The sequence below is a fragment of the Onychostruthus taczanowskii genome, unplaced genomic scaffold (genome assembly GCF_017590055.1).
Source record: "Onychostruthus taczanowskii isolate IOZ18803 unplaced genomic scaffold, ASM1759005v1 scaffold26, whole genome shotgun sequence".
Classification (NCBI taxonomy): Eukaryota; Metazoa; Chordata; class Aves; order Passeriformes; family Passeridae; genus Onychostruthus; species Onychostruthus taczanowskii.
This window is the reverse complement of record NW_024499906.1, coordinates 4,199,626-4,223,098: the sequence shown is the minus strand read 5'-3', so window position 1 is coordinate 4,223,098 and position 23,473 is coordinate 4,199,626. Positions and strand designations below refer to the sequence as shown.

At 35.7% G+C, this 23,473-nt stretch overlaps 1 protein-coding gene across 1 annotated transcript in view; it reads left to right on the top strand.

Moving 5' to 3' along the window:
* VWA8 (von Willebrand factor A domain containing 8) overlaps positions 1–23,473 on the top strand; it is a 183,338-nt gene that overhangs the window by 42,010 nt on the left and 117,855 nt on the right. The window contains exons 9-14 of the mRNA XM_041407213.1: positions 1,474–1,578; positions 8,663–8,794; positions 10,134–10,268; positions 10,349–10,426; positions 15,014–15,174; positions 16,371–16,484. Coding sequence (XP_041263147.1) covers positions 1,474–1,578; positions 8,663–8,794; positions 10,134–10,268; positions 10,349–10,426; positions 15,014–15,174; positions 16,371–16,484 — 725 coding nt within the window. The remainder of the gene's footprint in view (positions 1–1,473; positions 1,579–8,662; positions 8,795–10,133; positions 10,269–10,348; positions 10,427–15,013; positions 15,175–16,370; positions 16,485–23,473) is intronic.

The following is a 23,473-nucleotide window of genomic DNA, read 5'->3' as shown; positions in this document are numbered from 1 at the left end:
CATTGTATGACAGTGTCTTTTTTAGGTAAACTGTTTCTTTTAGAATTAGTTTTATTCACTTGGATTTCTAAGCTGTGCTCAGTCATTTTGAGCTACATCATTTTTCCTTTGTATGTTGGGTCAGTGCCATACTCTGCTTCTAGTTTAGTTAGTCTAACTGTTTAAAAACGTGGAGAGAGTGCATTGTGATGAGTAGTTTCTTATCTTCTGTCATAGAATCACATAGCCCCAAAACCTAATTTCTTAGTTTGAGAACTCCTGTCTGACAAAAGGGAAATTTTTTCGTAGGGTCTTGTTCTGAAGAGGCTTATTTTATACATTCCATTGTAATTATTACTAATTTAAGATAATGTGGAAAAATTACATGGTATATCTTTAAATAAAGATGAAGGGCTTTTAAAATGCAATAAAGGGCTCCCTGATCCTTGAAGCTGTACATTTACTATAGTGCAATAAATGGTTTATTTTTACTGGGGTTTTTTTATGTGGAACATTATAAATAGTGTTATTGCTTATAAATTGAATTACGCATTTCATAAAATACGTGTCTCCTGGTTTCATTTCCAAGGAACTCTTCTTTCAGTTGTGTGCTTATGTAAATCCAAGTGTATAACTGAAAATCAGTTAATTTTATTTCTTTGATGAGGGCTTAAAAAGATAGTGCCAGTCAAATGACTGTTTTCCACTAGTGTTACACACAAATAGTCCTTAAAAAGTTGTAAGTCAATTTCGAAGCAACCGATCAATATTTAATCAGTTGAGAAAGAGTTTGAAATGCCTTTCTCCTACCAGGAAGAAATGCATGGTGTCTTCAGTAGTCATAAATGCATTTCTCTTTCTTTATTACTACAGCAACAGAGTCAAATGTGTTTCTAGTTCAGGCAGCAATTGACAAAGGAGTACTTAAATCTAACAGGGAGATAGTAAAAAAAAAAATGTTGGGCTTTTTCTCTGTAGGAAGTGCAAGCATACTTAGTTACTCTTTTCAAAACAGCACAGTTTTAATTAAATTGTTCAGAAATTTCTATCAACTGATTTCTTAAGTAGAACTGGTACAATATAATAGAATCAAAATTAAATACTATAAATTGCTGTGAATGTGTAATTATTGAAATACAGATTTCTTGTCATATGGGTTTTTTTCTAGTAATACTGTGAAACTCATTTACCTGTGGTGGGATTTGTCTCTCTTGGCCATATTTGTTTTTAGGTATCTGAGCCAGTCACTAGCTTCCATATATGCACAGGAAAGAAAATAATTTTTAGAACATAGTTCTTCTAATCTACTTTGGACATTTAAATTGTAATTAATTACACCTGAGAAGTGCCATCTAGTTGAATGCTGCTTGTAGTGGTGCTTTGTATATTCCCCCTACAGTCTTATTTTAAGTTCAAAGCTGTGCAGAATTTTGGGTTAATGGCTGGTGACAGAATGAGCCAATAATTTTTTCAATTTTTTAAAATTTGAATTAGGATTCCTTTCCTATGATGTCAGTCCAGTATGTTATTGACCGGCTTTACCCCTATCATCTTTTCCTTGGGAAGGAAGGCAGGACTGCTGTCAAAGACATGTTAAAAGTAAGTATTAAACAATATATTTATATTATAATTCTAGGGAGTTATGGATTATGGCAGTAGTTCTCCTGTTTAATGGTATGTCCTGGTTTAGGGCAAAGTTTGTGAGGAAACTTCAGAAGTGGTCTTTTCTAAAAAGCAAATTCAAGTGGCCCTCACCCAAATGGTTCGGGCGGTAAACCACTTTTGAGAAAAGCAGAAAAACTGTTTATTTAACAAGCAAAGTACTCACAAACATGGAAAAGTGAATAATATTAGACAATGGAACCTCTTGCTGTTCTGAAGAGATGGCAAATTCAGAGAGTCCTTGTCATGGGCTGCAGCTCAGCTCGCTCAGTCTCTCATCAGTCCCTCCTGCACTGGGGAATGCTGTGTCCCAGGCCCTGCTTGGCCACAGGCGTGAGCTCCTGGTGTTTTTCTGGATTTTCAGTCCAGGGCAGGGCTGAACTGTTCCAAGAAAACAAAAAAACCCAGGACAGTCCGGGGAACGTCTCTGCCTCAGCTAGCTATAAACTAACTAAAAGCAAAGGAGAGCCCTGTCCCACTGTCTGTGCTGCTGACAACATGCACTGAGAGAGTGAGGAATGGGGGGGAGTAAAAACAAAGCTTCAGCACACACAAACTGAAGCCAATGCTTCTCCCTCCCTTTGCTCACCGATTTGGTTTTAAAGGTGTAGAACTTATTTCTGGGCTAAACAGATGAATGGGGATACAATTCCGCATCATAAAGTCACCCCAGGATGTGGTACTTCATTACTTCTGTATAAAACCAGAAATCTTAGGTAAATTAAATGGCTACATTGTTGCTGATGCTTAATACTTTCATAACAGTATTTTTAAAAAACCCTCATAAACTAGTTAATTTCATTATAGTGAAAGGTCTAACTTCTAGGATCTTTGGAATATTTAAACCTCAGTTAAAGACTATGGAAAAGTCCTCATTATATAATAAGTGGTTAATTAATTTGAAAGTAGTTACTTGTATGGTTAAGGTAGTCAAATGCTTAAAAAATACCTCTGGCATTTGACATCTTTGAGAAGATTCTAAAAAGACTGTAAATATCATGTGTACAAAGTACATTCACTACTGCATGATTATAGATTGTATTCGTCTCTGGATTTGGTCGGTGTTACCTTTTGTTGTTTCTTGTTGGTCAGATCTGTTTTGTCAATTTGTCCATGTTTAATAGTAGCTTACAAAACCTATAATTATGATGGGTTATTTTATTTATCTTTTAAAACTTAAGCTGAGTGTCATCTTTCTTTAACTTTTAATATGTTGTAGCAGTTACATATGTTGGTGAAAATTAGCATTAAAGCATTTTAACCAGCTCTTTCAGTCCTGAAAATGAGCTATTATTTCTATGTTCATATTTAGAAATAACCAACTTTGTAGCTAGCAAATATTTGGTTTCCCTAAAACCAAGCTTATGTGTCAGGGGAATGTTTGCCTGACATCCCTGCTGATGCGTTCTTTCCCTCTTCTCCCCCTTCCTTTTTGCATTGGAGTTCAGTCCTGTATTCTCTGTGTAATTGGGCTGCTCTGCTACTTGTCTTCCTCAGTTTTGGGATGGATAGTCCTTGCATTTGATTAAAAGGTTGTCCTGAATGACTTGCTAGCTTTTCTGAACTGTCACATCTGACTCCTGTGGGGTCCTACCTGCCACTTCTCTGAATAAGCCAGTATGGCCTGAAGTCCAGGACCTGAAGTCATTTGTCACTTGCCTTTAACTGTTGCACAGAACTTCCATCTGAATATGAGGAAGAACTTCTTTACTGTGCAGATAACCCAGTACTGGAACCCTGAGAGGTTGTGAGGTCTCCATCACTGAAGATTTCAAGAACCATATGGACACAATCAAGTGCCACTGCTCTGGGATGACCCTGCTTGAGCAGGGAGGTTGGAGCAGATTACCCCCTGTGGTCCCTTCCAACCTGACCATTCAGTGGTTCTGTGTCATGCTTTCCTTCCACCACAGTTTGGGATGGCTGAAGTTGCCTATAAGAACGATCATCTGTGTTTAAATAAATAGACTGTTATCTGTTAGCAGAGGAGTAACAGTCACTTCTAGTTTAATATACCTTTATTTTAAATACTTTGTCATTTTTGTTTATTCCTTCAGTTACAGATGGTGAATGTCTTTGTGTTCTACACTGTCAGCTTAATTTTCTCTTTCTTTTCTTTAACTTTGTGTTGTGCATGCTTTTGCTTCTTGTATAAGACAGATTGATTTGGCTCATAAAATTTTATTTCTCAATAATAATCTCCCTTTAAGTACCTCTTTCATAGATTTTTCTGTGTCAATTTTCCTCTTCTAAAAAAAGTCTTCCTCATCACTACCTTCACAAACTTACTATGTCAACAAATACATATAATCTTATTTGAAATTTTATTCTATTTGCGCACCACAAATCTTGTTAGGCAATGAACCTTAAGAAATACAGAAAATAACTGGTTGTATTGAGGAACATCTGTTTATAGTGATGTTATAATAATAGCAGCTCCAGAGCTGTATAAATTTTAATAAGAGGTTATTTTTTGCATTCTATAAGAATGGTGAGAGAGTAGAGTCTAGCAGAAGCAAGACTCCTCTTTTTTATGGGTTTCCTAAAAATGTCCAGGTAATAACTGCTACTGAATACTTCTGCGTAAAAGGAAATGCTAATCTTAACTGGGTGGTAACAAGAATTGAAAAAAACCAAAAAATACGGGAAGTGTGTTGGCATTGATGGATTAATTTGTGTATTCAATCACTTCTTAACCTCAGCTGACATTTAAAGAAAAAAACCCCACATTTCAGATAAAGGAATGTAAAGTTTAGGTGTCACACTCAGAGGCAGATATGGGGATGTAGTAATCTAGGATAATATACCCTAATTTCAGGATATTTTCCCTTCCAGTCAGCTATTGGAGCTGATAGGTGAGATAGCCTGTGGGTTATGCCAAAGAGGTAGTTTTGGCAGCTGTTAGCCGCTGTGCGTTTCCTGAAGAGATCATATTCTTCAAGCACTGTCTTCCCAAATGTTATCTTCAGCTTGGAGAAATCCTTTCCTTACGCAGCTTGCTTACTGAGGCAACATCAAGATCTAGGCATTACTTGTAATTCTTGTTCTCAGTAATGAAATAATGTGACATATTGACTTATACCTTCTCTGGGAGTGAAGGTAGTTTCTTGGGAGTGTTTGTGGATGAGAAACTTGACATGACCCAGCAATGTGAGCTTTGAACCCAGAAAAGCAGCTGTACTCTGGGCTGCATCAAAAGCAGCTTAGCCAGTCGGCTGAGAGAGGCGATTCTGCCCCTCCATTCCCCTCTGGTGAGATCCCACTGGAATAATGTTGAAAAAAAAAGGATGTCCATCAACCAACTTTTTAATTTGATACTAATGTAACTCCTTGTTTCAAACTAGTTAGCATAAAAAAATGCATTTAAGGATTGTGCACTAATCCAGCATCAGCAGTGGTCTTTAGAGGTGCTTAACATTCAAAAGCATTTGTACAAGTGCAACAGTTTGCAGCACTCATTGGTTCACTAGCTTGCAACAGTCGGGACAAAAGTACCAAAATAAACTTGCTGATGATCTGGCTTTGTTTACCCTTATTTGAAGTTTCTGCACTTTGTCAATTTCTGCAACTGTGTCAATTTGTATTCTTATTGTTAAAGATGATCTTTAACAAGAAGATCTGAGTTAAAGGAAAATATGAGTTGGTTGGAATTTTGGTCTTTAAAATTATTCTGTACTTTCATGAAATACTGGCATGAGAAATTATTTTGACTGACAGATGAATATTTGAAATACAATGGTAAAAATTAAGTTAAAAAGTATTTATGTTTTTTCTCTGCAAGACTGAGATATGGAGAGATCACTGTTTTCAAGGAAAACAGCTTCCAGTTAAACTTTGTCAAACAATAAGCTTGAGCATGTTTCCCACAGCACTGGAGTTTTCTTTTCTGTATGCAACTGAGAGGTTTTTGTAAAACTGATTGGCTAAGCATGTAGGCTAAGCATGGTGGGGAATAAGAAGCCCCACATTTTCTGTACTTATTTCTTCATTGTGCCATAAACTTTTAGTATTTTACTCGAGATTTATCTAATGTTTTGGGTTTACTCTTTTAATTCTCGCATGCCTTTTGTGCGCCTTTTTTCACAGTGTTGGAAACGCCCACTGTTTGGTTTTATTACCTTCTAATCAGGAGAATCTTTCCATGAGATTTTAGAAAAATGCAGACAGAACAGATTTGTCTTAATAAATGAGCAACTCACTTTAAGCCTATATCCTTTTTTAGCTTCACTCTAAATCCCTAGAGGTTTTTCTTCATTTTTTCATGCTTTGATTAATTCTGTCTTTACTGTCTTGATCTTATATCAAATAAAGGTTTTTTTGTTGCCTTGACTCATTTTTGTATTATTTGCACACTCATTTTAATCTTACCTGACCTCCTCAATGAAAACTGTTTCCATACCTCACAGTACATAGGAATGCTTGTAAGACTGGAATTCTATTTCATGTCTAGACAAGAAAGAATTCTTCAGAATTCTTTTCTCTTCTGAGATATTTCTGTTGCAAATTTTGTTCTAAGGAAGGATTTGTTTCTCTCTTACTCCTTCCAAAGTATTTTATAATTTTTGGGGTTTTGCATTAATAGATGCTCTTAGTGCCAATACATACCATTGTAGTGGAATCTGTCAGACTTCATATATCAATCCATCCCATCTTGCATTTGCAGTTCCTATTTTGCTCCTTGTGAAGCAGTTCAGTCCTCTGGTTCTTTGGAAAATTCTCTTTCCTTCCCATGCAGAGAATCTTCCAGCCTTTGCATGCCTCTTTTGAATAGCCTAGCTGCCTTGTGGGTTCAGCTGGGTGGTCATCTGCAGCTCTGGCTCATGTTAGCTCTCTGATCCTTTGACCAGCTGGATTACTGGTGTATTCTTTGCATTTTCCATTTTGAGATATTGCCGATTGTTCAATGCTTCCAAGTGGTCAGAATTCCCCTTTTTTCCCTAACTTTTACAGTTTGCCTTTTCTCAAATGTTCTTAGGCATGCAGAATGTGCCTGATGATTATGAGCTGCCAAACCACTTCTCTGGTTTTTGGTGACTGGTCTATTCTTTTTGCTTTCCTCTGAGTCAGTGAGGCTGCCTGCTTCTGGCTTTCCAAGTATCTCTTACACTTTCTGATACTGAATGTGCTCGGTAGTTGTTCTCTCAAACCACAAATATTTTTTTCCTTTGCAGCTATCAGCTCAAAAATTTTATAGAGAAAGTTGTTTCTGGCTCAGCAGAAGTGTTTAATGTGTTGTACATCCATTTTATGCCACTCTGATTCCATTTCTACCTTTCGTAATTCTCCCTATCAAAATGAAGAACTGAGTGAAAGAAACCTGCCTTGGTCTGAAAGCCACAGGCAGTTTGTTTGCTGCTCCTGTTCAGGTGTAACTGTGGTTTTTACTAGAGGTGTGAGGTTGTTTAATTACTAGAGTATTCAGTTCAGCAACATCTATGTAATTACGTGTGATAAATTCAAATTAACTTAGATGATTTTTGTAAATTGTGTAGATTGTGTAAATTCAGTAACAATTTGCACATAGACATTCCTCTTTCACCGTCCTGACTTAATGTCTAAAATGTTACAGAACCCTCAACAACAACAAAGAAGATCCCACCAAAACAAAAAAACCCCAACCAATCAAAAAAACACCTTAGAAATTTTAAACTCCTAAGACCTTTGTGCGCAAGTCCTGTTGTTGCTGTCTGTAATTCCTTGTAACCCAGTATCCAGTGTCTGCTGGTGCAGATAATCCTGCTCACTCACAGTTATTTTCTCTTGTTGGTAAAGGATTTAGTGTACAAGCAGTTGGCAATTTTATATATAAGCACCCTTGACTCTATCCAAAATACCATTAAATTAATAAGAATATTGCAATTTATTAATGAAGATAAGAGTGAGAACATTTGGTGGTTGCTTTCACAGAATCATAGTTGGAGTGTTTCTTAGAATCATACTTGGAGATAGTACTCAGTAGGCATTCCTGTCCTCTCTTTTTTGTCTAAGAATTTAATGGCATCTGAAGTAGACTCACTGTTACAATAAGAATATAATTTGGTGCAGCCCTTTACTAAAGCACATTTATCTTAAATACATGTTTAAACATAGTGGATTTGTAAGCTTTTGTTCCAGAATGGAATTTACAAAGTGATGAAGAGAAAAAGCTTTTGTAAAAATCTATCTCTGTTTTGTTTTTGAACTTTAATAGGCAGTGCCATGAATCCTAGTAGTAATAGTACTATATGCCTTTTAAGAGTGATTTTACGTTAATGAATTCTGTTTAAAAAACTCTGTTTTCTAAGAATTCTAATAAGCTGTACTCCTTTTTCTTTTGTTTACTCAACTTGCACTCTGTTGAATAAAATGGCTCTATGAATTCAGTAGTTCCAGCTATTAGCTTTTTTTGTGCATGAAGGCCTCAATATTACTCTCCTTACTGAAGGTTTTTAAATGGTTTTCATGCTTTCTATGTACAGCAAAAACAATATAATGCTTGAAAGAGGATTAAGAAAACATACATCCTGTTTTGTCCTTGATATACCCAGAACATGCTGAAGGCTTAATTTGTACAGGTTGTTCTCAATTTTCATTGTATGAGGCAGCTATAAAGCTTAAGTAAATGCAATGTTTGCTGGTTGTTTTTATTGGTAGTCAGATGTTTAAATCTACAATTGGTTATAATGAGCTGAAGAGATAGGTGATTTATTATTACACATGCTAAAGGCTATGGTTCATTTCTTGTTTTATTTTAGACTGTCAGGCCAAGACTTGGCAAAGTTACCATGTGACATTTTCAATTTATATCTGTCACTACAGTCTGAATAAGTATACAATCTCTCTGCTTTGGTTTTAAATGTAAAATATATAGGTCGTCAAGAATGTGAATACAGGTATCTGCAGTAAAAGTTGAAGTAAATGGATTTAGGACTTTGTAAGCAATTAATTATTAATATGCTTCTGGCATTATTTTAGAAGGAACAGTTCTAAAAACCAGAAAGGTGTATTTAATAATTTATTTCCTCACCCCTGAATTTTACAGCGCTTTGAGCTTCAAGATTCAGAAAAACAATTGTTTCCCAGGAAGATTACTAGAGTAGAAAGTGTATATGGAAACAAACCCTTTAAGGCTGATGTAACTGTCCAAATTGGCGAAAAAGAAGTGACATTCCAGGTATGAATTTATGTATTCATCAAACTACAATATGTTTTTAAAAAACACTAACTTGTTTTCATCTCTTCAAGAATTTGACACACTGGGTAGTAAAAGTCATTTGTGCTGAATTTTTTTTTCTTTTTGTAGAATAACACATGGTATTTATTGGAGACGCATGTAGATACTGGAATATTAGTTTATGTATGCACATGATTTTATTTCTAGATAAAGTCATAATTTCTTCCATGTGAATCATTACAGTTTGGATGAAAGAAAAAGCCATTCCATTTTTTTTTTGTTGTTGTTTTTTTGGTTTTTTTTTGTTTTATTGGATTAGAATAGCAGAGAGTACTTACGATGCTCTTAATGCTGCTTTCCCTTTTTCTTTTTGTAAAAACAATAGTCAGTCTTTGTTTACACTTCAAATAAAGTCTAATGAGTGCTTGGTAATGTTCCGACACAGGATGTTGGGAAAATGGAACAAAGTAGTCACATCAAATATGATTAGTTTGAGTTTCTTCCAATGAAGTTTATGGCCTGCTAGGTGGTGAAATAAGTTCTTACTCAGGAAACAGATGCTGATCTGAGAATTTGAAGTTAATGTTGAATTTGGAGAGTCTAGAGAGTCTGTAAAGAAGGTGAATTAGTGGGAGTCAGAGAGATTATAACAACATTGGTGAGGAATACCACAAGAGAGTTTGTACCATGACAAAGTGAAGAGGGGAATCACAACAAATGGGAATTTTTCAGGAAGAGTTGAGTCTGTAGGAACTTGATTAATTTTTTTTCTGAAGCAAATATTTTTGTTTTCATTTTATGTATAGGTGATATGTTCTGAAAGCACTTCTGGCCTCTCTTATGCTCTCTGAACAGGAGGGCATAAGAAGTTTACAGGTGAAAGAGTTTCCAGACTAGAGCGGGAAGTGGAAATGTAGAGCAAGAGCCTTAACGTGGTGAACAATTTAATCTCTCCTAAGTTCTAGTCAAAGTAGTTCCTTGAGATTTTCACAATACTAATTGCTCTATCTCTTCCATGTTTCTCTGATGAGCAGTGAATATTGGTGAATTTTTATATGTCTCTTTCATGAACAGCCTGAAGTTCTTTGCTTACCCCAATGCTGTAATTGTACTGATTCACATTTTGTTAATTTTTTTTAATGAAAAGTGGGTGAAGGAGTTTGTCTATTAGAAATTATGGGGTTTAGTTTTGTGACAGTGACAGTTCAAGTTTGATGGATGACAATTATCAGCGAAATATTGCAGTAGTTTTGGACAAGCATAACCTAGTTCACACAAAGCTTAGTGTTATCACAGTATAGCTTATTTAGCATTTTGATTTACTTTTTTTCTCTTATAGGTTCCAGCTGGAACTGGAATGTTAAAAAATCATTCTCGATCAGATACTTTCATAAGGACTTCCAGCCATAATCAACTGTTGGCAGAAATGATGCAATCCCATATGGTTAAAGATATGTGTTTAATTGGAGGAAAAGTAAGAATTTAAATTTCTATTCTCTGTTCTTCCCCATGATCTTTAGAATGTAATCTAATTAATATTTTTTAACTTTTTAGGGCTGTGGCAAAACAGTTATTGCCAAGGAGTTTGCTGATATACTGGGATACAGCATAGAACCTATCATGCTATACCAAGTAAGGAAACTATCTGCTGATGATTATGCTTTAAATAAGGTCTTAAATAGAGACTTTCTCACAGCACTCAAGGTGTTTGGTGTTTTTGCAAGCCCCAAGCCCTGTCAAGCTTAAGAGCAATGTCATAGCCAGTGGTCACTCGGTACTTGTTTGGAAAGAATTGTCTGTCTTAGGTTGTCTTAACTTTATGGCATAAGCTGAAAAACTACAAGATTTAAAAGTAGAATTAATTAATTTGCTTACTTTTCACACAGAGATCACATGTGTAAGGTTGTCTCCATACCCTGAGGAATGAAAGTGCTTAAATATAAAATAGGAAGTCAAGGGTCTCCTATGACCTTAGAAGTCAAAATACATCAAATAGAACAGGATATACAGTTCTAAGTAATAATTGGCAATGCTGCAGGAAAACATTAGCATCAGGTTTAATACAATATACTGGTCTCTTTCTTCGATCCCTTTTCTGCTTTAATTTTTTCCCAGACAGCATGGAGACCTCCAAAGCAAAAAATAGCAGTGGCATCTGATTTAAAAGTGTACTGGCATGTGGGGAGAAACACAGACAGAGATGGGTGGTGAGGCTGAAGGGTTGGAAAAGTGAGAGCAAAATAGAAAAGAGAAATACTGATGATGATGGTGATGATGATGATAAAAAAGACAGTTCTCCTGCACTGCTGAGAACCTCCCCAGACAGGATCACACTGCTTTTCCTTTCCTCCCTGTGTGGCTTCAGCTGATAAGGGTGAAGACTTTGAAACTCTCTGCATAACTGGAGTCAGATGGATGACTTCTGCCCCTTTCTTATGCTTTAACGTGGCTGAGTGTGAGCAGATTAGGGTTGCACGGCGACATATCCTCATCAGTGTTATGCCATGTTCATAATAATATACCTGGATTCCCAGCAGTGCCTACTATCTTTTGTCTAGTGGCCTGTTGAAATAGATATATAGTTTCTGAGCTAGACCTCTGTGTCCAGCTACTCTGCGTACTTCTCTCTGTACTTGTCACTGTAAACACAGTTTAAAATCATCCCAGAAAAATAATTTCTGCAACTTGACACACCTGCTTAAGGGCAAGCACACTCTAACCCTTGTGTTGTTGCACACGATACAATATTTGGTATTCATCAGCAAAATTAGATAATTATTTGCTTAAAAATGTGGCCACTGTTTCTCAACTTCCTACCTTTAATTAGTATGGCTTCAATGAATATGAGCAGAAGGTTTCATCTTTGGAGTCACATGAGCAGAGCTGACAATGGAACTATTTATTTAATAAACATCTTTCTTTGAAAGGGATCTGTAATTCCTATAAAAATAAAATGTAGGAAAGGATTTAAGGTATTTCTCACTAAAGGGAATATTTCCTTTGGTTTCACCAGGGTTTAATCAAGCTCAGAGGGCAAAGGGGTTTTATAGAAAGGCTTTTGGTGATATCAAAACAGTATCAATAAAGCAAATAAATGACTGAGAGCTGCTTGTTCACTGTAAATTCCTGTTTAGCCAAGCCTAGGTAAGATTCGCATATGTATCTGTACATATAAATGTTTCCTAATGTACGATGTGTTACATAAACTCAAAAGTTTTTACAAAAAGCAGTGTATAAAAATACATTAATGTAGCTGAGCTGTAAATAGAATTTCAGAATGCATTTGTTATATAAAAATATATAACTTATCAGGGGCTTTGCTTAGCAAAGTAATAGGATAATTTAGTGATGGAACAAATATTAAATTCATATACCAATTCAGCACTGACGACTATGAAAGTCTGATAATGCTGTACATTTACAATATTTTTCTACTTTCATTCAAAAAAAGTGTCTTCTTGGTTGTTTTTTTTTTTTTCAGAGAGACATCATCCTGCTCTGAAAATTAAGGAGGCTTTTCTTTGTCTGTAGTTGTTATTTACTTCATGATAATTTTTGCAGGCATAAAGATGAGTAGAGAGACATTTACCTTTGGTCTGAAACAGTAGCACTGTTTCTGTTCAGGGTGACTGAAGAAATTAATTATTGGATTTTTTAATATATGTGTGTGTATATATATATATATATGTGCGTATATATATAGTCTTTACTTTTAGTATTTGCTTCGTCATTCTTTGCAACTGAAGTTGATTGAAGGACCTGAATAGTGTGAAAAGGTGTATTTCTCTATATTGATTTCACAGAAAAAATAACTCTACAAGTTTTTGTGTTGTGAAGTGAGAATTAAATTTACTTAAAGCAAACTTTTCTGAACACAGATCATCTCTTATACTAACAGTTGGCTGAGAAAGCAGTTCCTGTCTCATTTGTGATATCTGATATCATTATATGGATTTCTCATTATATGTAGTTCCATGTCGGTAGATTGCTGATAAAGGAAACTCATCCTGATTAGGAAAGGTTTGTTTTTAAGTTGTCTCTTAATACAGTTAAGCAACAGCAAATGAGAAGCAGTAGCCAGCTAGTGCTTTGTGGACTGTAACTAGGGAACTTTTAGTCCAAATGCTTAAAATAAAATGTTTTCTCCCCCCAGAATTTCAGAGGGGAAAAAAAAGTAACAGTTGAAGTCATGTTATAACAGTTTTCCAGCAACTTGCTCCTTTTCTTCCCTAGCAAAAACAGTTTTGTAAGCACATAACTAGTGTTTGTGTACTGTGATGTTTTTGTTTCTAGGACTTTTTTTTTTGCCTGACCTCATAATTTTTCTTCACCAAATCCTTCCAGTTTTTTGTTTGAGAAATACTAACAAATGATGAATCCAAATATGCATAAAAAGCAGGAAACATGGTTTCTTCACCTCATAATTGCCAAGAACATGATTAGTACTACAAGCCATGAAAAATTACTAGATTGGAGGTTTGTGTTTGTATTACCTGCTAGAGGGAGTGCAAAAGACGTTGTCCTACTTAGTTTTTCTCCTAAACATATTTTTTCTGTATACAAACTGCTCTAGAAAATAAACAATAAAATGTAAAACGCATAAGTTGTAATGACTGCTACAAATTAAAATAAGCTTTTTGGTTCACAAGGCAATATATTGTTGCCATTGCTTTGTCCAAAATAAGAGGAATAATTCATTCTTATACTTCAGTAACCTCCCCTCCAATGGGAGGCCTTTTTAGCATTAGAGTATTTTAACATTAGTTTTAATATCATATATTTAGTGATTTGAATAAAACTTACTAAAAATTGAATTAGAGTAAATAAGTAAAGACAATAAATCACTGGGCAGGTACTTATCTGTAAAATAAGTTACTTACAAAAACTGTGCAGGTGTTAGCAATGGTATTCCTTTTTAATCATCCCTTAATTGAATCTCATTCAACCATTTAAATCACAATATTATATTAATGTTATATTTCAGAAAATATTCACAAATATACACACAATACTCTTCTGAGTTTATCTGCAGAGAATTAATGCATGGTTCTCATTGTTGGAATTAGAGATGGACATACTGTACAGCATACCAGGCTCCCAGTCAATTCATACTTATATGTTGTTTCATTTCTCTAGAGGTGAACTATGCAAACGTGTGTTAGTTAAATATTCATTACAGCATTTACTAGCTGCTGAATGCACTGTTCTTAAGCAAGTCCTAAGCCCACATTTTTCTCTCTTTTACAAAAATGCTTAGTGTTGAATTCATTAATAATACAGAAAAGAGTGAAGACAGCAGTAAAACAATAGAAATATAACAATAAAAATACGGTATGGTTTTGTGGATTTGAATGTGAGACTTTAGATAAATGTGGAAGCACTGAAGGAACCAGACTTTGTCCTGTTGTTTTAGGGCTTTTGAGGAAATGTAGAAAAAGGAAATTATTCAGGCCATATGACGTAATGTATTCTATTTTTATTCTTTAAAGTTCAAAGGGTTTGGGGTTGTGAAAAAGACATATGTAAAAGCTACAATTACAATAGAAAATACATTTTTTTCTGATTTTGGGTTGTGTTCACAGCACAGCCTCAGGAAGAAATTTGGTCTTCCAGGTCACAAAATTGCTGTTATGTCTTTGTTTCTCTCATGCTTACCTGTTGTAGTCGAACATCTAAAATATGTGTGCTGGAGGTTCGTCTTAGATTTTATTCCTTGAATGTTATTTTGTGCTAGGCTATGTATTTTTGATAAATTCTATGTTACAGGCTTCTTTCTTACCCTGTTCATTATTCTCTGATGCTTCCAGCAGTATTTTCCTCCTGAGAGGTGGAATGTCATGCTGGTTTGTGTTCAAGATTAATGATAAAAATCGTAGCTCCTTCAGGTGGCTTCCATATAAAAGAAATTATTCTTGTTTGCTCCAGGTGTAAATTGCTGCCCCCTTCTGTGCACAGGGCTGTGTACAAGTTGTCATACGCTTGTGTTTTGTTAAAGAGGCAGGGGGGAGAAAGGCTTTTATTCTTGTTTCAAAGAGATGATATTGGAAAGTCTACAACCTCCAAAGACTATTTAGCATTTTGTGAGTAGCTTTGTGTGTGTATTGCTAATTCTCTTTGGAAAAGTAGTTGAAGAATGCAGTTTTTCAAGGAGAAAGTGTGTACTTGTAAATTAAGAGAATAGATCATAATTATATTCTTCTGATGGACTGATACTTCCAGGATATGACAGCTAGAGATTTGCTACAGCAAAGGTACACTCTTCCAAATGGAGACACTGCTTGGAGACCATCGCCTCTTGTCACTGCAGCTCTGGAAGGAAAGCTTGTTCTTCTTGACGGCATTCATCGAATTAACCCTGGCACTCTAGCTGTGCTCCAAAGGTCAGGATGGGAGCTTGGATAAGTTGGGTGCATGTGATGTGTGTACTGAGTGCATGCATAGTGAGACCTAAGTTGCTGCTGGTGAATATGGCTTTAGAACTTCAGGAATACTGTAAAGATCAAGCTGAGCATTGCAGTTTCATAGACTATGTAGTGCTCATTTTTTTACTTAAGAGCAGAAGCTATTCTTTAATTTTTTTTGTAAACCTAAAATAATGCAGGAAATTCCAGCCTGTTGTAAATACAGAGTGTAAGTCTGAATTTTGGAATGAGTTAGATTTTATTACAGATTTATGTAATCTAAAAATCAGTGATACTTGTGCAACAATTTTAAAATGCAAGATGTCAGAAAATGTTTGAAACATTTTGAGTGCATTCTGCTTCTAAACAAGTATGTTATATTTTACACAGCATACTTTATATTTATTGAAAAGATCTCTTTCTAAAGATTATTCCATAATTCAATAAAAAAATAAATTATACTTTGCTGAACACAGTAATAGTAAATACTGTGTTAATAGTTATTTATACTGTTTGGTCAAATTTTTATGCCATTTCATATGCATGCATCATATACTGCCTTTTGCAAATCAGGGGACATAGTGAGCTTTAGAAGCAGGTTGTAGCAAAAGTATTTTCTTCTTTCTCTTATATATATATATATATATATATATATAATATATATATATGCATGCAGAAGGACAGAACAGGGATTTATACTTGCCTGTGTTTTTGCCTTTTCATCTATTTAGTGTTCATTTCTGATTTTTAGTTCTGACATGTGCATACATTATAGCTAATCAACTTCTGCATATCACAAATTAAAGCCTGGGTCTGTATGTATATTAATCATTAAAGCCAGCTGAAAGATAGCATTTCAAGAAATAAAAGTATATTACTTGGTACAAGAATAACAAAAAAGCAGTTTCATGCCATTTATGCACACTCCACTGGTAAGACAGATAATTATATTTTTCATGTTCTTACCATATGGATTTAAACTAAGTTGATTGACTATGTGCTAAAACTTATGTGTGGTATTTTACCTCCATGCCTGGATGCATCTTGAGTTGGTATAATTTTATCTTTTTGCTGAGGTGTATTTTAACTGAGATAGCTTTTAAAAACACACTTAGTTGTTACATGTATTATAAAAATTTATCAAAGTCAAGATAGAGCTTATTCTTTATTTTCAGACTAATACATGACAGAGAACTGACTCTCTATGATGGCACCAGATTATTAAGGGAAGATAGATACCAAAATTTAAAAGAAGAATTGCAGCTCTCTGATGAGAAACTACAGGAGAGGTAAAGTATCAGCTACGACTATAGAATGCAAACAACTTTTCTGTTTTATAACTTGTTATCTAATAAAAAAAATGCAAAATGCTTTTCTGTTAAACTGGTTTCTTCTAATTGCTAAGAGAAACATCTTTTAAACATAAGGTTCCTCCTTAGCTCTATTTCTTTTCATGGTATGGCAAAATTATATCCTGTTTAGAGTGCTTGAACTAAAAGGTAAACATTCAATAACCTTTAAGAGAAGGAGTTAGAAATAGAAAAGAAATTCTAAGTAGGTACAAAAATAGATATAAAGCTATATAGTACTTAATTTTGGAATATTTTATTAAAAGTCTTGGAAAATAAAGCTAAATTGAAGTTAAATACTACTTGTTACTTTTGCCTCATGAGCTAGATAGCTGGTATTTAATTTACAATTAATGTGGGGCAGGAAATCCTAAGGATGGGTTGGGACCCATTATGCTTATTCTTTTTGTTCCTTTACTTCCACTTGTCTGCTAGAAACATTCCACAGATAGAAATGTTATGCTGCAGGGTGTGTGTGTGTCCAAACTTTAAAGAGGCCTGATGGGTTTATAGCACGGGTGCATTCATGATATGCCACACATTTTCTCTCAGTTGTCTTGCTGAATCTGATTTTTTTCTTTGGCCTCAATAGTCCACCCTTTAGAAAAGCTGCTTTTCTTTTACTTCCTAGTTGTTTCCATAGTTCTGGTTCCAAAATACAGTGAGTTTAAAAAAAAATAAGGCAAGAACTGCTCCTACAAAACCAGCAAAAAATTCAAACTTCATTCTAAGCCTACTTGTTGCAAATGCTGTCCAGTCTGCAGAGGCCATACACCTAGCTAGATGGTCATTTCCTGCATTTGTTTTATTTGTGTGAAGAACTATATATCAGGGAAGTATTCTGTTTATCTGGATTTTAAGCACAGACTTTGAAAAGAGCAGCAAAAACGCTCCAAGGGCCCATCTGGGATGATATTCCTCCTTTGCATCAGACTTTTTACTACAAAATATATCTGTTGTGCCAGTCTCCTCCCTGCTCTGTGTTCATGGTCTTGTCCAACATGCTTTCAGGCAGAATGGTAGTGGCTGTGCTGTTTTGCCTAGTACCCTTTAGTTCATTGCCAATGTACTCCAAAAACCTGGATGGTTCATCATACGTTCATCTTCAGATCTGCCACTCCTAGTGGATTAAATCTCTCTCACAAGAATAGAGATTTACATCTGGATCCTGCACATCCTTTTTTGTTCTAACAATGACTGTTTTGGCAGTGGGCTCTGTTTAATCTTCATTATCTGTTAGACCATGAGCACTGTCCAAGCCTTCTTCTTTAATGATTGTTCTGCAGACCCTTCTCCTTTTTTGTCACCTGTGTATCTACTTTCCTTCTTTTCAGCTTCATTGAGTAAATCTTTTCATTCAGCTGTTCAGTGGCAATTGTGCATTGTTTTGGCTACTTTGAAGGCTCCAAAAGTTGGGGTTTTTTTGCTTTCCTTGACAGGCTGTCTCTCTTTCCTTCAGATCTCACTGTACTGCTTTTATCTAACCACCTCAGTATTTTGAAATATAATGTTTCTGAGTTGCTACGCTCTTAATTATCTGACTGACAGTGAGCTTTCACTCTAATCCATAACCAATGGGTGTCTGTTGTACAAGAATGCATTTCTGATTAGTACTTGGTCTTAGAAACAAGCAGATACCCTATTGTGTAGTCATTCTTATATGTGGCAGCTCAGTGTGACCATTTAGCACCATCTTGGATGCTGATGGAAATTCTTGCTCCTCAGTTATCTGAAGTCCATTTTGCTGAGAATCCTCACCTCCTAGGTGAAGTGTTCAGTCTGCCCTTGTTTTCTGTAATGACTTATTTTTAAAAAGCTAGGTTAAAGTGATGCAAACATGTATCTGCTTCTTTGGTTTTGGCTTTGGGCTTTTTTGACATCAGTGGATGACTTCTCTATAGAGAGAGTACTGTTCTCTTCAGCCCTTGAGAAAATGAAGGTGTTCCAGGACCTCATCCTGATTTTGGTGACTTCCATATTCTGAAAACATCACTTCCTTTTAACTGACTCCAGGATGCAATGTCAATAATTGCTGTTTCATTCCAGCACTATATTTGTCCTTGCTACTCAGCCTTTTCAACAGTAGTTATCAGTCACGGCAAACTTCAGTACCTTCCAGTGTTGCAGAATCAAGCAGAATTAATCTATCAAATCATACCTGAGGTACTGACAGCTGATTTAATCAAAGATTTTAATCCCAACAGTGCTCACCATCCCTCCCTTGCCTGCAATATAGTTTTTGGAGAAGCTACACAGAGTATGTTGTAACATGAATTTATTAGCAGATTGGTTGGGCAAATTCTTACCCAAATCACAGCTGGGAGATGCTCTCCATGTTGATGAGAGACATCTCTCTTGCTGCATGCCAATGACTGTGACTAGTGCCCTTAGCTGGATTTCTGAAGATAAAAGACAGCTTTACTTACCCTGATTTGCTGGATTGGACTAAAATAATTTTAGTGTGACTGCTTTTTGCCAGGCCTGTGGAATACATGATGTCATTCTCAGTTTTGTTGGGACTGAATCTGTAATGTTTGTGTGACACATTGTCTACCTAATTTTCCAATAAGGGAATATTAATATCCTGCAGTTTTAGTGGCTTTAATCTTTAGTGCTTCAAAAGTCAAAATACTCGTATGTATAGTAGAAGAGAAAGAAGAAGAGAATCAAGAGGTTTGCTTGTGTTTTTTTACTAAAGGGATGGTGTTTCAGATTACACTGTGATCTAGAGAAATCACATGCCTCTGTGTACAAATGTGAACAGTATTATAGTAGAGAATGTCAATGTGCTTAAACCACGATGGTGTTATTAGAGGTGCTGGACAAAGAGGAAAGTATGGTTTGGTTTCCTGATTGTTTTCAGGTTTTGCAGATTAGAGCCCTATTATTCATAAGTTTTATATTTGACAACATTTCAAAGTTTTATTAGTTTTGTAAGAGCTAATAAAGTATATTTTGATTTTAAATGAGGTTAATTATTGTCATTGAGTAATATGTTCACTATTATTTAATTACATTTCTACATCTGTAGAAAAATTTGCGTTATTCTGAGAAGGACTTTCAGGCTGGTGGGTACAAAAGCTCTTTCAGGAGTGACAAGTGCAAGCAGTTTATTGCCCTTGGGACATTTTGGGGTACTCCTTGCCCTGCTGAAAGCCTCTAAGCTGCAAAGTAACTAGTGGTGGCCACAGAGTCTTTTTTTCTATATTCTTTATTATGCCAGTTTGGCTGTGAAGTTAAGTTAGCAAATGGTTGCAGAACTCATTCGCTCCTCTGAGGAAACTAAGAATTCATGTTCATGAGTTTAAGGAGAAGAAAAAAAGCTGCCCTTGAGAAAGTGACAGATGGTCCTTAAGGATATTTTACATAAAAGGAAATTGTAGCTGCTGATATCTTATTCATTTAATGATTGCGTGATTCATTTCCCTGAACAAGTTCAGAGAGTAAAAGAAAGTGTGCCCAAGTAGTGTGCATATCCAAGATTTCTGCAAATAATTTCTTCTGTAATCATCCATTACTTCACTGAGATAGATATTGTAAAGGTAGCACACAGCCTTTACAAATCCAGCAGTGAAGGGTTTGTTTGTCTCAGGATGCAGTATATAACCTGTTCGTGTGTGTATACCCCCTCAGCACACACAGATGCTAAGTTCTTGGTGTGGTGAGCAGAAAGGCAGCTATTATAGGAAAATCTAGGAGTAGATACATAATAGGATAATTCAAAAACTAAAAGAAGTCTCTCATAATGGATGAGTGGTTTTAATGCCTTGCGGACAGTGGATTCTTTTCTGTGTGGTTAGGTTGAAAGGGGATGCACAGTAGATGAGACAAATGTGTGTAATTGTGGCAGGGAGTAAATTTAACAAGCAATAGAATTTTTAATTGCTTACATTCTTTAGCTTTTACTTCATTTGTTGTTTAGGGGTTTGGCTTTTTTCCAGTTTAGTGAATTTTAAGATAAAGGCATCTGTTAATGTTAGACTGTTGTGAAATTTAGAAGAAACAGCAAGAAAATAACAATAGGTCACTTTGGTTCTAGGGTTGGAATAATTCCCAACTTAGAAAATTTGATAGAAAAAGAGATTTATTAAATAATGCTACAGGAAGATATAATCAAAAATAGTTTGGTCTTACAAAAAGTGGCATTAGAAATGCCTTCTGCATTTTATTTTATTCTGTCTTTTATGAGAAGCTTCAATTGCTCAGAACCATGGTCAATAACAAGAAAATCTTTCCCTAAAATCACTCTGATCGATGTCTGTGATTTTCTTTGCAAGAGCAATGGTGGTAATCCTTGGCTGAAAAATTAAACATTGATGTCAAAAGAAGGACACTCATTTTATTAGAAGACTGCCTTGCTGCCTGTATTGTTAGTAAATGTTTAATAGCGAGAAGGACAGAGTCTGCATGAATCAGTTAACATCAAATCTTCCCACCATGTTTGAGGCTCATTAATTTAAAAGATGCCAAGTTTTTAACAAGATACACTTACTTCGTCTTCATCTGTAAAACCCACAAGATTTCTTGTCATGTCACAGGTTTCTTTTCTGTGATGTACAGCTCCATGTAGGAGCTCTCCATATTGTGTTCTTTTTGAGACTTGATCTGTAATGTGATGGAACAACTTTGAAGCTCTTCAGTTGTGCTGATGGAAAATGGGAACTTATAGAGCACTGCAGAACTGAGTTATTCATGGTGTTTGTTTAATAATACACTTAGCCTGATATTTTCAGCATTGCAAACATCACTCCAAACAATAGGCTTTTGAAACTGCCAAATAGTTTTTTTTTGTGTTTACAACCTGGAAACCTGCAGCAGTGAGGTTGTCCAAGTCTAGAGAGTACATCAGTGAATTGAACTGATATCACCAAATTAGCTTGCCCTGACTTTGCATCTCCTCTCCTCCTACTTCTTTCTGTGCCCTCCCTGGCTGGGCAGTGACTAGGAGATGATACAAAAGAAATATGATTCCTGAACCTGAAAAGTTGATTCCTTCTTGTGTTCTCTTATGGTGTTGCAGAAGGGCTAGAATTAGATGGATGTCTGGAGGAGGGTTGCTTTTTTTCTTAGGGACAGGAAAGTCTGAAAGTATATGTACTTATCTTATTTGGAAATGTTTTCTTCTATAATAAAGCTGGCTAATGTTCCCTGACCTTCTTTTATGCTTAGTGACAGTGACATTCCATTGGTTCCTCTTTCATGTGATGTTTTTGTACATCTATTTCTATTTTTATCACTCAGGGAGTAGCTTCTAGGCTTATGACTTTGAGCTGAGAAAAACCCATACCACTGCCTTTGTTTGCTTTGCTACAAGAAACTGCTGTAATTGCCCTGTTTTATCACAGGTTTATTGTTCTGATGTACAGATGAGCCAGCTATGCAGTAGGTTTGTCAATTTATGTCTTCAGTAATTTGTATGGAAAATGGTAACAGCAATATAAACTGCCTAATCAAATTTCACTTGCGTTTTCCAAATTAATATCCTCTATTTTAATAAGAGTACTGTAAAATTAGTTGGTGAAAACAGGCCCATCTTGCACAAAATTTGTCTGGTTTTGTATCTGATGTGTTACTGCATTGTTTCTCCTGCTTCTGGAGATCATCTCCATTGGTCAAAGCATAGTGCTAATAACACCAAGGTCACAAGTCTGATCTCTGTATGGGTCATTCACTTAGGAGCGGGACTTGATGACCCTTCTGGGTTGCTTTCAGCTCAGGCTATTCAGTGATTCTGTGTGATGCTGTGATCTTGCAGGTGTGCTGATTAATGAGTACCAATGAGTGCCCAGTCAGAGGAGGTAAAAATACTACAGAGATAAGGGATATAAAAAATGTGAAGACAGCAAAGATATCAAAATCCAAGGCAGCAGTCTTTTAGTGCCCTAACATACACATCTAAAAGTTGTATATTTAAGCTTGTGTTGCAAGTTCCCATTATCTTGAGTGGAATCAAGACTGTTAAGTTACCAAATCCTCAAGTGGGAACTGGGAAACACTGATTTAGGCTAGGAGGTCAGTCCCATAAAGATTTAAGAAACAATAATAATAAAAGTACCTTTTACAGCTGGGAACAGTACGTGTTTTTTCACAGGAAGCTGTGGAGGCAGATAGGATGAAGAAGGGAAGTTCAGAATGGTATTAGAAAAAAATTTTGGGCAAAGAGAAATTAAAGCAAATAAAGTTCTATCCTATGATGCCTTTGAAGATATGGTTGAGGGGTGCTGAAAGAATGAGAGGGGCAGACTGCTGGTTGTGGCTAGACTTTTGTGCTTGGTTGATTTAAGGAGCCAGGACAGCAATTCAAGTTCTTGTAAATCTTAATCTTCCACTGGAGCGACCTGTCTCCTCATGCTGACTCTAAAATGAGCCAGGGGTGAAGTGACTGGTTTGGTCTTTGAAGCATAACTTTCAGGAGTGTTATGAAGTTAGACATATTAATCCAAGGACCACAAAGAGTATCTGTAAAGGAATGTTTCTAAACTGTTACTAAATTCAGCTCTTCACAGTATCTAGGCAAATCTCTACAGTGTCATCCTGTCAATCTAATTCAGTAAAAGTTGCTCATTACTGCAGCTCTGGTAGGTCTTCTTTTGTCCCTGGGCTGCCTGTGAGACACCCTGTTCTAGGTAAAGCACTTATGAAAGTTCATGCAATGAGTGAGCTGTGCCCATTTTCAGACATACAGCACAGTAGGCTGTAGCTTGGTTGGTGGTATTTGTCCATCTTGAGGCATGCAGGTCCTGTTGTAAATGAAGGTAGACTTCTGAGCATAAAAAAGTGTGTAAATTTAAAAAATTTCAAGTCACTTCATGCAGCCTGTGTCTTTTTTTAAAAAATAAAGTTGCATTGCAAATGATATGGATATACTGTGACATGTTTCAGTACAATAATTTATCTTCTTCTCATCTATTGTAAAAATTCAATCTGAT